Source organism: Canis lupus, chromosome 10 (genome assembly GCF_011100685.1).
Source record: "Canis lupus familiaris isolate Mischka breed German Shepherd chromosome 10, alternate assembly UU_Cfam_GSD_1.0, whole genome shotgun sequence".
Classification (NCBI taxonomy): Eukaryota; Metazoa; Chordata; class Mammalia; order Carnivora; family Canidae; genus Canis; species Canis lupus.
The window spans coordinates 56,308,143-56,325,720 of record NC_049231.1 but is presented as its reverse complement, the minus strand read 5'-3'; the positions used below and the strand labels follow the sequence as shown (position 1 = coordinate 56,325,720).

Genomic DNA, 17,578 nt, shown 5'->3' with positions numbered 1-17,578 from the left:
TGTGTTATCTTCAATAACCATATGAACAGATCCTGTTGCTGGGAAGACATGGGCAGATATTGCCTTGACAACACAGCATGCAAGTCTCTGGTTCCCTGAGAAGATAGTGATTACTTATCAGTCCTACATATGAACGTGGGTTTTGCTTACAAGAAAAAGAATGTTAACCTTGAATCCAATTACTGAAAGTTTGTAAGTACATGAAAATTTCATCTACATTCAAGCTGCAAATACATAAAATAAGCTTAAATATGTGAAATGCCATGATAATGTAAAATAGTAGGTTTAAAACTTGATTATTGGGGATAAACATTCTAATTTAATAATAAAATACTTTTACTATGAAAGAATTGTACAAATTATAAATCCTGACAGAAGACAAAAATAAGGAAAATTGGGGACCCCTGTGTGGCTCAGCAGTTGAGCATCGCCTTTGTCTCAGGGCGTGATCCTGGAGTCCTGGACTGAGTCCCGCATCGGGCTCCCTGCATGGAGCCTGCTTCTCCCTCTGCCTCTCTCTCTGTGTGTCTCTTATGAATACATAAATAAAATCTTAAAAAAAAAAAGAATAAGTAAAATTGATTTGGCTCCATTGTTAAAGATCCTTTATGGCCATATCCCTATTCCTGTACCTAATTACTTTTGGATCCGGGGTAGGACTCAGGGAAAAGAGCCTGAGGCCAGCCCAAGGCAGGGTTTGAATATTGGGAAGGGTTTGTGAGACTCGTGATCCCATCCATGAAGCAAACAGAGACTTGAAAACAGAGACTTGAAATTTTCATGTACTTACAAACTTTACACGCTTTAGGGCTTGCTTTCTCTTATAGATCTTGTAACAGTGATGACCCTAAAAAGAAGCCCAAGTGCACTTTCTGGAAGATGGGACACGCAAGGCCTAATCTTCCCCACAGCCTTAGCTGAGGGCCAGCCAACCACCAGTCACCAGAGAATCCATCCCAGATCATCCAGTGACCAGTCAACCTACCAGTTGACTGCTACTTCATACTCATCAGTGAGTGAAATCATCTAAGCTGAGTCATGATTCAAGGAACTCGATCAGATCATCAGATATGTGAGTGTAAGCAGAAACAGAAATTCTCTCCTGTCAGACATATACTGGATGATGCAGTATATATATAGTTAAAAATACACCAGTGGGGGCACCTGAGTGGGTCAGTGGTTGAGCATCTCCTTTGGCTCAGGTTGTGATCCCAGGGTCTGCGATCCAGTGAGTCCTGTATCAGGCCCCCCACAGGGAGCCTGCTTCTCCCTCTGCCTATGTCTCTGCCTCTCTCTGTGTCTCCCATGAATAAATAAATAAAATATTTAAAAAATAAATAAATAAAATAAAAATGCAGCAGGCTCTTTCTATTATGATGGGAATGATTTGAGATAGAACTTATCAGAATTTCTGTGCTTCTAGGGACAAAAACTACATCAGTACAATAAACAGAACCAAGGGAAGCCACATGTATGTAGCTGCTCCAAGATCCTGAGATCAATGACGTTAGCATGAAATTCATAACTTACACTAGAATGAAGACATTGAGGACAATTGATAACTATATGTGATCAACTGAAAGTCATTAAATTTTACACTTTGAGATGTAAGATTTAAGACTGTCATTGTTCAAGAAAATTTGAAATGTGCTGAAATCCTGTAAGTCATGTATGAAATATGAGAGAGGGTTTCCCAAATTTGATAAACCTGTACACTTTGCATGACATTACAAAAATGCTGTAAAAACTTTTGTTTAAGGTTTAAACAAAACAAATTTGGATCATGGAAGAGGAAACACTGGACTTTCTTCAAAACTACAAAATCTCTCTAGTGCTATTGTCTTATGAAGAGGACATAAAAAAAAAATGCATCCCAAAGAGTAGGAGCAAAAAGTACCATAAAGGTAAGTCAGGCAGGAAATAAAACAAAAAGACTGTTGATTGGGGGTATTCTTTAGATTTTCAAAATGGTTTGGTATGATTTTTTTCTCATTCTAATTAAATATTCACATTTGACCTTACTGTTGCATTCGTAATCTTGCATTCTTCCTCTTAAACTCTCAGTGTATAAGCTTTGAAGTCACTTCAAACCTATACCTGACCATGGTCAGGTTTCAAGGTTAGTTTGATGGGAATCATTTGACATAGTCTCAACAGTATCATCAAGGATTTTCTGTCTTTCCACCTCTCTGCTCTGACATCTATGGTGTCAGCATCATATTAACTCTGGCTTCCTTCATTATGACAAAATGACTGCAGCAGTTTCAACTTCCCATCTGTATTCCATTTCAATCAGAAGGAGAGAGACCAATTTCATCATTGTCTCAAAAAAGTGAGAAATCTTTTAAAAACAGAAGTCCCTAATTATTAACCTGAATTGGTTACCTGCCATTTTCTGAATCTGATTGACTTAGGTTTGGATTACCTGAATAAATCCACTGTAAGAAGGTTTGGATTACCTGAACAAACCCACTGTAAGGAGTACTGGAGGGGTCAGTCCCCTCCCCAAGCCTCCTGACTGGTGCATGGTGAAGATGAGAAGCATGAGGAGAGACAAATACAATGTCCAGTAGAAGGAAGACATGAGAAGAGTGAGATGGGACTCATTTGCTTCACAGTCATCTCCTTAGGACACACTGTGAACTCAATTCTATGTCAAGTGTCAGATGAGGGAAACCAAGTTAAGTAAGAACTAGATACTCCCCAAGCTTGTCCTCATTGGGTGAGTTCTTTGCTTTAAAAGACAATTTGGGTCCCCAAAATAAATAAATAAAAGACCATTTGGAGCTTGGGATATTTGATTTTGATACTACTATAAAGTGAATTTAGAAACCACAATGGGGATCCCCGGGTGGCGCAGTGGTTTGGCGCCTGCCTTTGGCCCAGGGCGCGATCCTGGAGACCCTGGATGGAATCCCACATCGGGCTCCCGGTACATGGAGCCTGCTTCTCCCTCTGCCTGTGTCTCTGCCTCTCTCTCTCTCTCTCTTTCTCTGTGACTATCATAAATAAATAAAAATTTAAAAAAAGAAAGAAAGAAACTACAATGAATTTCAGGGACATCTGGCTGGCTCAGTTGGAAGAGAATATGATCCTGATTTCAGGGTCATGAGTTTGAGTCCCATGCTGGGCATAGACACAATAAACAAATAAACTTAAAAAAATGAAACTACAATAAATTTCACAAGTCTCCACTTATTTAATAAACAAACAATACATACACTGCATACTCATTATGGAGTGGGATGCAAAATGCAGTTTCTGACTTCAGGAGTTGAAAAGCTTGTTGAGGTGTCTTAAACAAGTGAGAAATTAAAACGATAAAATGTTTAAATACCTAAAATAAATAAATATCTCTTCAAGATGGCAGAAGAATGTGCGTCAGTTTGCCTAGGTAGCTCAGTCAGTTAGGTATCTGACTCTTGATTTCAGTTCAGGTTATGATCTCAAGGTTGTGAGATCAAGTCCCATGTCAGACTCTGCACTGGGCTGTTGAGCATGGAGCTTGGTTAGGATTCTCTCTATCCCCCTCTCCCCCTACCCCCTCCCTCTAAATAAAATTAATTAATTAATTTTTAAAAAAAGAATGTGTTGACTATACTAAAAAAAAAAAATAGAGGACTTGGGTGGCTCAGTCAGTTAAGCCTCTGACCTGATTTTGGCTTAGGTCATGATCTCAGGGTTGTGAGATGGAGCCTGGCATCAGGTTCTATGCTGGCATGGAGCTGCTTAAGGTTCTCTCTCTCCCTCTTCCTCTGCCTCTTCCCTGCTCATGCTCTCTCTCTTTTTTTTTTTTTTAAGATTTTGATTATTTACTCATGAGAGACAGAGAGACAGAGAGAGAGAGAGAGGCAGAGACACACAGAGAGAAGCAGGCTCCATGCAGGGAGCCCGATGGGGGACTCGATCCGGAGACTCCAGGACCACGCCCTGGGCCGAAGGCAGGCACCAAACCACTGAGCCATCCAGGGATCCCCTCATGCTCTCTCTTTAAGAAAAAAAAAAAAAGATGGCAACAGAAGAGGTGATCCAGGAGAGTGCAAGAATAACTTCTGATGAGTTGTACAAAGCTACAGTTCTTAAAAATTACTATTACTTCTTCTTTAGTAAATGACTGGTTTGGGCCTAAAGTGTATACTTGAATTTTCACCTTCTTTTTTTTAAGATTTATTTTATTTATTTACTTGAGAGAGAGATTGAGAAAGCACATGCACCCATGCTTGAGCAAGAGAGGGGCACAGGGGGAGAGGAAAGATAGAGAGGGATAGAGGAAGGAGAGGGACAAGCCGACTCTGAGCTGAGCACAGAGCTGTCACGTGGCTCAATTTCACAATCCTGAGACATGACCTGAGCCAAAATCAAAAGCTGGAAGCTTAACCAACTGAACCCCCCAGGTGCCCCTTGAATTTTCACTTTCAACCAGGTTTTGTTATCAGTGATTACTTCCCATCTGGGTGAGAGACAGTAGGTACTAGTATGTATACATTTTGACCTGCAGGACTGCTCTCAGATATCAGTTCTCTCATAGGACAACATACTTCTGGGTGTCAGAGTTGAGACAGAAATCACAATAGTTATTGCTTCAATAGGCTGGGGGCGGAGAGTAGACACAGAATACATGCCTAGTCTAGCATTGCATGACTTTGTCTCATAGTCTCTAAAGAAGGTGAACTGGTACAGGGGGAAAACTATTAGTCCAAGGAGTCAGAAGTCTTGGTTTTTTGTTTTTTGGGTTTTTTTATAAGAATTTATTTTATTTTATTTATTTATTCATGAAAGACAACACAGAGAGAGACAGACATAGGCAGAGGGAGAAGCAGGCTCCATGCAGGGAGCCTGATGTGGGACTCGATCCCAGGACTCCAGAATCATGTCCTGAGCCAAAGGCAGGCGCTTAACCACCGAGTCACCCAGGCATCACAGAAGACTTGGTTTCTTCCAACCCTGTTACTGATTTACCAGACACCTTGGGAAAATCAGAACCTCACTGAACCTTAGTTTACTTGCAACATAGATCAATTATTCAGCTCATTCCCTTGTTCTATACTTTCCAGGCTCCTTGAAGCATTCTTTACTCTGCAGGACCAGTTTGCTGCATATTCTGACAGTCACTGTATCCTCATGGGCCATTTCTCTGTGTCACTACCATTTCCTATGCTCACAAGCCTCTTTTCCATGGCTGGCTTTGCCCTTTGTCAATAATTATTTGCCCACCTCCAGAGGCCAAGCTGCAATATTCCATGCACTAAAAATTATTTAACCTCTGTTACTGGTTCTGCAACTAGCCTTAAAATCATTCATTTCACAAATATTTATTGAGCACCTATTATGTGCCAGGCACAGAGTCTGGAATAAAATGTTAAGCAAAAAACAAGTTTGCCCTGATGGAGCAGTGGATAGATTCACCAATAAGCTTGTAAGAGTAAAAGGAAGTCATAAACTTACGTCTTTTGGCCTTTAAATTTACAGATGAGCTAAGTTAGCTTAGGTGAATCTATGACTTTCTCCAACTCTTAAAATCTCTAATTCTGCTTTGACTGTTCTATTTTGTGAAAATTCATCTTAAATTTTGACAAGAAAGAAAATCAAGACACCGAATATAATGTATTAAAAAAATAACTCAAAATGTGGATAGGTTGTATTAGCTTTATCTACAAAGAAAAGCACATTATTGAAAGCCAGATTTATATATGTGTATATGTGTGTGCTTGATAAAATTAAATACTGTTGTTTTGTTTTGTTTTGCTTTTTTAAGTAGGTTCAGCATCCAGCGTGGAGCCCAATGTGGGACATGAACTCATGACCCTGAGATCAAGACCTGAGCTGATATCAAGAGTCAGATGCTTAACCGAGTCACCCAGGCACCTCAAAATTAAATACTGTTTTATTTCCAAATAACATATAGCTAGAAGACCCTTAAGACCCAGGTTCAGGTTTAGAGGTAAATAGAAGTGGTTTCTAGAAATAGTTAAATCTTCATGCTCACAGGTGTAGAATCACTAAGGAAACTTCTGGACTCAATAATATAAGTCAACTGCTAAGTGCTATGTTTTTCATACTCCATGGGAGCCATATTTGACTGCTGGTAAGGGACCTGGTCTGTGCACCAGCCCCACTCCAGTGTAGCCATAAGACTCTCTACTCTCTTTCTCTCCCTCCTTGACTCATCTCCAGGCCCATCAGTTCTTCAGGATCCTTCTCCAAGGCCCTGGAAGACATGAACTTAAATCTTGCAATTGAATCTCTATAAAAGAACCTACTAAGCTTCTAGACTAGTTAATATTTTCTATATTCAACATATGAAAAAAAAAAAAAGCTGGTTTTGATCTTTGTAGTACCTTATTGGCTGGGTAGATGATTTACAGCATGAGGCTAACTAAGCAACAGGACAACTCGCTTCTAGTCCTGTCGCTACCAATAGAATGACCAGCCACCATTCTGCAATCTGCAAAATAAGGGATCAGATCACTTACATTATTTTTTCGCTGCTAATTACAGAAGTGATAAGTGCATATATTCTTTATATCATTTTTAAATATAATATGGATAAGTTTGAAGACCACTTTGAATTTCCCTCATTTTATCAACCCCAATTCCCCTTTCATCTCTCCATTATTATCTCTTCAGTATATCTCCTTCCAGAATTCTTTCTTCACATTTATTTAAGCTATCTCCCAGGTTTAATATTTTATACAGAAAACTAAGCATCCTTTTACAAAGAAATAAGAGCATAACTTGTGTTTAAATGTAAGAGTTTAATAGTGAAAGAGAATAGAGGGGAAGGGAGAAGAAACGGGTGGGAAATATCAGAAAGGGAGACAGAACATGGAAGACTCCTAACTCTGGGAAATGAACTAGGGGTGGTGGAAGGGGAGGAGGGTGGGGGGTGGGGGTGACTGGGTGGCGGGCACTGAGGTGGGCACTTGACGGGATGAGCACTGGGTGTTATTCTGTATGTTGGCAAATTGAACACCAATAAAAAATAAATTTATAAAAAATAATAATAATAAATAAATGTACGAGTTTCCAGATGGGAAAATTTTCATTTCTAGGCCCTGGCGAATGTTTAAGAAAGATTGTTGCATCTAAAATCAAAACACTTTGGGGGCCCTGGGCCAGTTAAGCAGCCAACTCTTGATTTCAGCTCAGGTCATGATCTCAGGGTCCTGGGATCGAGCCCCAAGTAAGGCTCCATGCTCAGAGTGGAGTCTGCTTGAGATTCCAGCAGACTGGAATCTCCCTCTCTCTCTGCCCTTCCCCTACTCTCGTGCTTTCTCTCTCTCTCTCAAATAAATAAATCATTAAAATAAAATAAAAACACTTTTTTAAATGCAAAGTTCACAATATCTGCTACAAGGAACTCACAAAATATGTTAATAAAAGGAGAAATGTCAATATGAATGACATATTTTAAACCTTTAGTGTGTAAAAGTTTAGGAAAAAGGAAGCTTCTAGAAGTAGATACTACATCATTTTATTATTAAGAATTATCTTTTTCGGGATGCCCAGGTGGCTCGGCGGTTGAGCATCTGCCTTCGGCTCAGGGTCCGATCCTGGGATTGAGTCCTGCATCAGGCTCCCTGAAGGGAGCCTGATTCTCACTCTGCCTGTGTCTCTGCCTCTCTCTTTGTGCCTCTTATGAATAAATAAATAAAATCTTTTTTAAAAAAAGAATTATCTTTATCACCCCATTATTAACTCTAATAGTAGCCTAATAAGTCTGTCAGGCATACACTGTCCGCTGAACTTTTCCTGTACACAGCAAGCTATATCTAGAACTGCTTTTTAGACAAATTAACAATGCCATTTCCCAAAGTTTTGCAGTCTCTGGGACCAATGAGAAAATGGGAAGAATAGACCTTTGTGTTAATTTTCTGTGCCAACTTGACGTGAGCCAGTGTGAGCCAGTGTCCAGATATGTGGATCAAACATTATTCTAGATGTTTCTGTGGAAGTGGTTTTTTGGATGAAATTAAGATTTAAATTTGTGAACTTTGAGTAAAGCAGATTCTTTATAATGTGGGTGGGACTCATTCACGTAGCTGAAGCCCTGAATAGAACAAATGGCTGACCTCCTGTGAGCAAGATGGAATTATGCAGCAGACAGCTTTCAGATATGAACTGCAATTTCTGCTTATCACTGGATTGCCAGCCTGCTGGCCCACCCCGCAGATTTTGGACTTGCCAGATTCCATAACCATGAGTCAATTCCTTATGTTCAATCTATCAATCAATCAACCAATCTCATTGTTTCTGTTTCTTTGGAGAACACTAATACAGCTTCCTTCTCCCCATATAAAAAAAGTACATAATTCTTACATCATACAATTCACTGATGTAAAGTAAATTCGATAATTTTTAGTATATTCACAGAATTGTGCAACCATCACCATAATCAATTTTAGAATATGTTCATCACCTTTAAAGAAACTCCATACACATTAGCACTCACTTTCCATTTGTCCCCTCTTTTCCCAGTCCTAAACAACTACTAATCCAGCTTTTGTCTCAATAGTTTTGCCCATTCTTAACATTTCATAGAACTAGAATCACACAACATGTGTTTTTTGTTTTTTGTTTTTTTTGTTACTGGCTTCTTTCACCCTTCGTAATGTTTTCAAGGTTTATTTATGTTGACATACATATCAATACTCCCCTCCTTACATTGCTGAATAATTTTCCATAGATGCCTTATCCCACATTTTATTTATCCATTCAACAGTTGATAGATGTTTGGATTATTTCCAGTTTGGGTTTATTATGGGGTTACTATCATGCTGCTACCAACATTTAAATACAAGTTTTATATGGACATATGTTTCATTTCTTTGGGGTATATATCTAGGAGTGGAATTGCTGAGTCGTACTGTAACTCTTCATTTAACCTTTTGAGAAACTGTCAAATTGTTTTCAAAAGAGTTGTATAATTTTACATTCCCACTAGCGATGTATGAGAATTCCAATTTCTCCACATTGACACCAATTGCTATTGCTATTGTCTGTCATTTTGATTGTAGCCAACCAACTGTGTGTGGTATAATATCTCATTATAATTTTTATTTTCATTTTTCTGAAGACTAATGACATTGAGCGTCTTTCCATGTAATTTATTGGCCATCTATATTTCCTCTTTGGAGAAATGGCTATTCAGATATTTTGCCCACTTTTCCATCAGGTTATTTGTCATTATTATTATTACTATTTTTAAGATTTTATTTATTCATGAGAGAGAGAGAGAGAGAGAGAACACAAGCAGGGAGAGGGACAGAGGCTCCAAGCAGGGAGCCCAACATGGGACTTGATCCCGAGACTCCAGAATCACACCCCGGGCTGAAGGCAGGCGCCAAACCGCTGAGCCACCCAGCGATCCCCAAGAAGCAAAACATCTTGATCTTTAACTTATCCCCATATAAGTATTCTAAATTAATTATTCCTAGCGCAATCTACTCTATCTTTTGTTAAAATCTGTATATTTTAGCGATCACTGTTTTTAAACACATATAGCTTGCTAACTACAATTATGCCAGTCACATATCTAGATTCAAAACCTTAGTGGTCTACATGCATATTCATCAACGGGTCACCTTTACTGTGCTTCTAAATATAGTGACAATATGTGAATCTTTACATTTATCCCAAATTTTGCTTCATTTGGGCAGTGGGAGATACTTCTACAAGTAGAAAAGCTGGGGAGTGGGGAATGTCAGGCTACTTATTTTCATAGATGACAAACCTGAATCACATTATGTCCTGCTTTGGTTCTAGACATACCTCACCCCTCTGACTACTATCGATGGGCATATTTTGATGCTGACCTGTTACCTATCAGGGAATCTGTAGTTGGCAATGGCAAATACAGCAAAATGGAATCCTAAATCAGAATTTAGCTGATTTCCAATTTCTGAAACTTCAAATAACTCTGGAGCAGGAACTACATTTTGGTAATCCCTATACTCCCTGCACAAATACAACTCATGTTAATTAACAATGAGACAAAAAGTCACCTACTTGTTTGTAAAATAAAATAAATTATATTATGATTTGATAAGAATTGTCATTTTGTATGATTCCTTAGCTAATTAGAAAAACCACCTTTCAATACCACATTTATTTCCTCATTTTGCTTACTTCAAGTATTTCATAGATAGTACTGTCAAGGTTGAACAGACTAACTATTCCTGATCTCCACTATGTGCCATTGATCAATACATGGTTAATTGTTCTCATTAATTCAATTCAATTGTTTTCAATTTAATTGTTTTCAATTTAATTCAATTGTTTTCTTCCACAGAACAAAACAATAACAAAACACTCCTTTGTTAGACATATGTTCTAATTTACTAAAACTGGTTAGGCTTGCTTAAATATGCCCCATCTAGGCTACATCTTATGCTCTTTACATATTAGTTACCAATTAAACTAAGTAAGGATATTTAAAATAAAATTTCGTCAGACCACTTAAAATGGCTGTATCAATAAATACATGTACCAGCAGCCTCCTTTTTTTTTAATTTTTATTTATTTATGATAGTCACAGAGAGAGAGGCAGAGACACAGGCAGAGGGAGAAGCAGGCTCCATGCACTGGGAGCCCGACGTGGGACTCAATCCCAGGTCTCCAGGATCACGCCCTGAGCCAAAGGCAGGCGCCAAACCGCTGCGCCACCCAGGGATCCCTGCAGCCTCCTTTTCAAGTAGCCTATGTAAGACTATCCATTTTATTAATGACCACTAAATAATGTGTCATTTAAGATACTTTAGGCACATGTAACAGAAAAGAGCTAGTCCTATGTTTAGCAAAAACAAAAAGAGATGATTTATTATAAGGACACAGATGTCTCATAGAATCTAATGTCAGGAATTCAACCACGCCCCAGAAAAGAACCGGAAATAAGGACTGAAAAGCCATCAGAATGCAGGTAGTTCTCGTCTTTGGACCTGTTTTATCCTCCCCTTCTAGCAGAATAGCATCTTCTTGATCCTATAGGAGGAAAACTCCTGAGTACATATGTATCATGGCCAGACTGACTATTTCTTCATTCAAATTCCTAGGGAGAAAATCTTATTGGCCCAAAGTGCCCTTACCTCCACCTGTGGCCTGTGGCCAGAGGTGGGCATCCTGCTGCCTGGCAACCCATTCCTGGCAGTAAGGAATTATTCAAAGGGTTCTTTGTAAGCTAGGAAGACATACCAAATAGTGTCTCTACAAATGGATAGGACTATGCAAGCCCAATTCCTCTCTCAAATTCAACAAAAAATAAGTCATCCCTCTTCGCTTGGAATGAAAAGACTAAAGAAGCATAGAAAAGCCCTAGAGTGTTAAAGAAATCGATATCCCTCCACATAGAAATATCAGTAACAGGGTAAGAACAAGCTAAGCCAGCTTATCAGTAATACATTCAACTGAACAACTTCCAAGCCAAAACATACCTGTAAAATAAAATGTCCCCCTAAACAATATGCATTTGCTTCCTCTCCCTTAATGTTTTGCTTAAATCCTATGGGTTATATAAATAGAGATTAAATATTTCACACTTAAGATAACCAAAGTACCTGGGATACTAATTAAACAATTTGTGCTTACAGCCTGATTTTGGAAAAGGCAAGTTATTTATTTATTTATTTATTTATGTATTTATTTATTTATGGGCGTGGGGAAGGGAAAGGGATGGAGAATCTCAAGCTGACTCCACACTGAGCATGGAGCCCAAAGTGGGGCCTCAATCTCATGACCCTGAAATCATGACCTGAACTGAAATCAAGAGTTGGACACTTAACCCACTGAGCCACCCAGGCCTTGGAAAAGGCAAACATAAAGTTATATGTTAACTTTAAAGAGTCACTGGATAGTCAACCATGCATTGTTTTGTTAAGTTTTACTTTCCATTGAGGTCTTGCTAGTGCACTGTATAGACATACCAATAAATATGGGACACCTTGCATAAGAAAAAATAAATCACTTTAAAAAATCACTTTCAGATATAAATTCAAAGTTGGTATGCTTTAAAAAAATTTAGGTACAGTTATGACAGACTGTACACTCCTTAGTAATGAATAATTTGCTAAGCTGAGTTCTAGGAATACCTGAAACATTTTTTTTTACTAGCAGATAACAATTCATATTAAGTAGGCTATCTCTCTAAATATATTCTCCTAGTCTCATTTTTCAACATTATCTGCTAAATTTAACCACAGATGCTTTTTTCCCATAAATGGTCTTAAGCAAAGCTATTCTAAAGAGGGGAAATGCACAATGCAAGACAGAATTAAATCCTGATTTTATTTCTGATTTTCTCTCTGACACTGGAGAACTTATTTCTGCTTCCTGTTCTGTAAATTTTATACAATGGCAATGCCTCACAGTGCTGTTATAAGAAGAAAAAAAAATGTGAAGCTTGAGCAAAGGTTAAAATTGCCATGATGGTTGGTATTGCTGCTAGGAACATTGCTCTGTTTATAGGAACACAGACATCATCTGCCCTAGACTTGACTTCTAAAAATTCAAACTTTAAGGCCTCAAGTAAGTTAATAATCTGTATTCATATGACACTTTATAATTGATAAATAACTTCTGTAAATGTTGTTCATTTAATACTCACAAATGTTACATAACAAAAGTGCTACCATCTGAGGAGACAGAGACTCTGAGATGTCAAATGATTTGCTTAAGTTTACACAACTGCTAATAAATCTAGGATTCAAAAATCAATCAATCAATCAATCAATCAATCAATCAATCAATCTAGGATTCAAAGCTGAGATTCAAATCCTGTATTTTGATTCCAGGGCCAGTATTTCCCCTTTATTGTAGGAGAGATTGTCTGATGTTTCATTTTTTTCTTTTAAAATGTATTTATATATTTTAGAGAGAGCAAATTTGGGGAGAGGGAGAGAAAGTCTAAAGCAGACTCTGCGCTGATCGTGGAGCCCAACGTGGGGCTCAATCCCAAGACCCATGAGATCACAACCTGAGCTGAAACCAAGAGTCAGATGCTTAACCTACTGTGCCACCCAGGCTCCCTTTGTCTGATGTTTTAAAAAGCCTCTAATCCTAGGGGCATCTGATTGGCTCAGTCAATAGAGCACACAATTCTTGATTTGGGGGTTGTGAGTTCAACCCCCATATTGGGGGTAGAGATAACTTAGTTTAAAAAAAAAAAAAGCTTTTGATCCTATTTCTTATCCTAATTTATAGGAGCCATATGGAAGAATCCATTGAAAAGTGTTAGACCAAGTTGTCTGGATTAATCAGAGATTCTGATGATTTCCTTAAATGGTTAAATTTTCAATTCCTTTAACTACTACTTTAAATCCTCACTCTACTTATTCATTAACTTGTCTATGCATTTTATCTATATAAGAATACATAACATGATGTCTTCAATTTCAAAACAATATAATACATTCTGGATTGATAGCAGTTGAGGGAATGTAGAATAAAGGAGAGGAACAAATGATAAGTCAGATGATTTTGTGGCATAGTGATTTGGCATGGGCCCAGTAACATATTAGTGGGTTCAGATTAGGATTTCTAAATGTGAACCTGAATTCTTCTATATGTCAAGTGGGGTCAGCAATAATACCTATTTCACATGGTTAGAGTGGGAATTATATAAATATATGTTGTGGGAGGGGTGTATAAAAATATATTTATTAGTGGTTGACAAAGTAATTGGTACAAAATAAGTGCACAATAAAAAGAAATTTTATTATTTTGGTTGAGGAAAGTTGCAAAAAAGTCAAGTTGGAAGAGGTATTAAACATGGCTTAACCCTCATTAAGGAGGCTGTGAACACCAGCAAGAAACAGCAGCTTCTCAATTTCCAGATGTCAGGTCATGGTGTAAATGCTGATGCCAGTGGACTTTATAATTAATTCAACTCAGGATGTATAAACAAGCCCAGAAGGGCATTTAAGCAATGTCCTTAAACAGAAAACAAAATTTAGAGTTTTCTCATGAATGAAGATGCTGCATATCACTTTCCAGCTACCACCTGTTAAATATTTTATTCACCAGTTATGTGTAAGAAGCAAAGCCCATGCACAACAGATGGCAGCCTAATTCTGGCTTCTCTAAAAAGGTTTTCCTCCTACTCATAAGAACCCAAGGATATGTTGATATGAGTGTTGCAGATGAATCCTCAGCACTGAATACTACTTAACAATGTGACTCAGAGACCAACTGTGTTTCTTCTCATCAGTGATAGCCAAGCATTGAAACATGGTCTGAATTCAGAGTCTGGATCTGAAGACAATTTATGTGCAATTCGTTATCCAACTCCAACAAGTTTATGCATGTATATAAAGCACAGAAGGATGAAAAAATCATTTTGACCAACGATTACATCCTCGATAGGGATCAAGGCTTTAAACAAAGTAGTTCAATCTATGGAGTCAACCCTGGTTCAGGAAGCAGAAAACTGAGGACTACCTTTGAGGCCTCTCGTTTCCTTAATCTCCCTCACATTTAATAATAATCTAATCCTTTATGATTAGAGGCTTGCTAACCAATCCTCATGTCCGTGTACTTCTGTCTGCCTCCACTGCAAGCCCCTCTTGGTCTAAAACAACATCACCTGTTTTGTGGCATCCCTACATTTAATCTAGACCCTCATCTTTTTTTTTTTTTTTAAGGTTTTTAAATTTATTCATGAGAGACACACACACACACACAGAGGCAAAGACACAGGCAGAGGGAAAAGCAGTCTCCATGCAGGCAGCCAGATGTGGGACTTAATCCCGGGACCCCAGGATCATGCCCTGAGCTAAAGGCAGACGCTCAACCGCTGAGTCACCCAGGCATCCCAATCTAGACCCTTTTCAATGTAGTCCGAAACACTTTTCCAAAATGCAAACTTGATCTGTCACTGCTACTGCTCTATTCCTGCCGCTTAAAAGCTTTAAATAGCTTCCCTTTGTTTCTATGGTAAAGGTCAAAACATTTATCGAGGTCATGAAGGCACAAAGTTCCTTGTTACCACAGTGTACTTAGTTATCAGGTTTCTTAGTTACCAACTATGGAAATTGATTCTGGCCAATTTAAGGAGCAAAGAAATTTATTAAAAGGCTATTGCCTCATGGAAGAAATCGATTCTGGCCCATTCAGGCAACAAAGAAATTAATAAAAGGATGTGAACCACCCAGAAGGCTGAAGGCCAAGCTGAGAAAATGGATGCCACAGCTTGCACCGCCAACACCCTGGAAAGCACTGCTGGAATCACAGCCATACCTGCCAAGATGAGAAGAAAATTCTTCGCTGTTCTGCTTCTGGCTCCAGATCCAAAAATGGAGTGGGTGTTCTTCATTGGCTGTGAATACACCTAACCACTGGGAGGTGAGCTTCTATAATGGGAAACCATCCAGCCCCCCCACCAATACTCCTAAATTGGGGAATTCCCCAAACACAAGGAGTATCAAATTTTGAGTAGCCAAAAGAGAGAAAAAGAAAGAAAGAAAGAAAGAAAGAAAGAAAGAAAGAAAGAAAGAAAGAAAGAAAGAAAGAAAGAAAGAAAGAAAATCAATAGATCCTATGACCTAGGATTTGGCCTTTGCCTCCCCCTCCAGCATCATCTCACCCCTTCCCTCTCTAGGCTCCAGCTGCACTGTCCATTCTTCAACACATCCACTCTAGAACTCCTCCCTTTACCAACAGCGATCTCTACTCCATCAATCAGCCTCACTCCCCTTTGGTCTAGGTTAATGTTTCAGCCCAGGTGCTGTTAGGATGAGTTCAATGGGAGTGAGGGGTGGGGCACATTTACAGATATATGGGTCCTGTGAAAGGAAGCCAGACAATTATGGTGAAGCATCCTGGGCTAGCAAGAACAGGAAGCCCTATGGCCCCTCACCTAAAGAAGGAAATGTTGGGGGTGGCAGGGTAAGGGGGTTTGAAATCCAGAGGGAATAGCTGTACCCTTCAGTAAAGAAAGAACTCCATCTATACTAGCAGGGAGACATAGAAAATAGCCTGACTCTACTCTGCTTCCATCCTCTAACCTCCTACTCATGCCTCTGATTGGGCAAAACCAACCTGAGACCCAGAGGGATGAGTTGCCTGTTGATGGAGGCTGTAGAACTACCTCCTGGAGCACAAAACAGGGTCAGAAAGATAGAAGGTGCATCTGGAAAAAAGCCAGAGTGGTGAGTGTCTTTTAGGTTCCTTTCCTTAACAGTATTTATCTCTATTTATAACTATTATAACCATAAGTGGTTTTTAAATTTATTTTGAACATTAAACAATTATAGTTAAACTCCTCGAGGTCAGAGCTTGTGTCTCTCTTTGCTCAGCATTGTTTCCCCAGAAACTAGCAAAGTGTCTGACACACAAACGGGCCTTAATAAATATTTCTTGAAATCATAAAAGTATCTTCAATGTGGAATATTGTGCTTTTAACAATCTGATTCTCAAGCCTTTAATAACTATCAATAGGGAAATTATGCCTTCCTACTTCCTTGTTAGCCAGGCTCTTTCCAAGTTTCTGCTCTGCCTACCTAGTAAAATGGCCTATAATCACAAAATCTCTGAGCCCTTCCAAGATCAAACTAAAATTCTAATAACTTATTTTTATTTTGCCCAAACATTCTCCTGCTCAGTTATTCTTTCTAGGTAATTTACTGAGAGCTCATTCTATGGCATATATGTAAAAAGCTAACTTTCTCAGGTTTCATGATAACCAGAAAGTTTAAACCTCAATGCATACCACACATTTCAGCTTAAGCCTTTTGCCTTTGTGCTATATTAAAATATCCTTGAAATAGGCACAATGCCATATGATGAATAACATATGGTACACGACAGTCCCTATTCACATATGGAAATTATGCTAATGCTATCCCATACAGGAAGTAAAAGTGGAACCAGATTTATTTTTTCTATGTGGGTTTATCTGGATTCGTATCTAAAAATTCTGATTTTTACTGTCACAGAGGGAATGATGTGGAAGTTGAACAGAGGTGACTGGTGCTCAAGGTCAGTTACACAATAATCCACTGGAGGGAGTTAGGAGTAATCCATGATCTTGATGGTCAGAGTAAAAGTAATGTTAAGGACTAGAAGAGATGTTTAGAGAAGCCCCTGAGCCTTATCAAGAGAGTGTCCCCAGGTCCAAAGAACTCATACCTACCAGCTGTGGGAAACAGACTCCGCTTCCCTCAGATGGTACTTTCACTAGTACATCATCTTGTTTTTACTGGCCAGGGCTCTATCAGGCCCAATGCCCCCTTTTTATAACAAACACATTTTGTAATGCCTCCTCTGCTTTCCTGAAATGGAATTCATAGATAATATAATTTACATGAAACATTTTTTAAACCAGTATAATGATCCAACTATAAAATAAAGAATAAATAAAATACACTTACAATAAAGTGATCTATAGCTCAGAATGTAAACTCTTAGACACTAAGAGCTTACATCTATGGGTAGAATCACTCTGAATGTAACAACCACAAATGCATACCATGTGGTACTGGAGACTCAAACACCATGAGCAGTGCTGTTGTCAGGGACATGCATTTTAAAATTGAATGCAAGAATACCTCTTGCATTCCCCAGCAAACAGTGTGCAATTTTCTCTCAG

The 17,578-nt window shown here is 38.6% G+C and overlaps 1 protein-coding gene across 8 annotated transcripts in view; it reads right to left on the bottom strand.

The window, feature by feature from the left end:
- The window catches only part of ACYP2 (acylphosphatase 2), a 254,520-nt gene that overhangs the window by 172,530 nt on the left and 64,412 nt on the right, over nt 1–17,578 (bottom strand). For 3 of the 8 annotated variants that reach the window (XM_038551263.1, XM_038551262.1, XM_038551264.1), the window contains exons 3-5: nt 17,123–17,261; nt 16,030–16,120; nt 15,229–15,319 (exon numbers count right to left, since the gene is read on the bottom strand). The exons of 1 other annotated variant lie outside the window; for it this stretch is intronic. In XM_038551263.1, coding sequence (XP_038407191.1) covers nt 15,229–15,304 — 76 coding nt within the window. In that variant the 5' untranslated portion in view covers nt 15,305–15,319; nt 16,030–16,120; nt 17,123–17,261. Of the gene's footprint in view, nt 1–15,228; nt 15,334–15,574; nt 15,774–16,029; nt 16,121–17,122; nt 17,262–17,578 lie in introns of those variants that run through there. 4 more of the 8 variants (XM_038551266.1, XM_038551267.1, XM_038551265.1 and 1 more) reach the window with 4 other exon arrangements.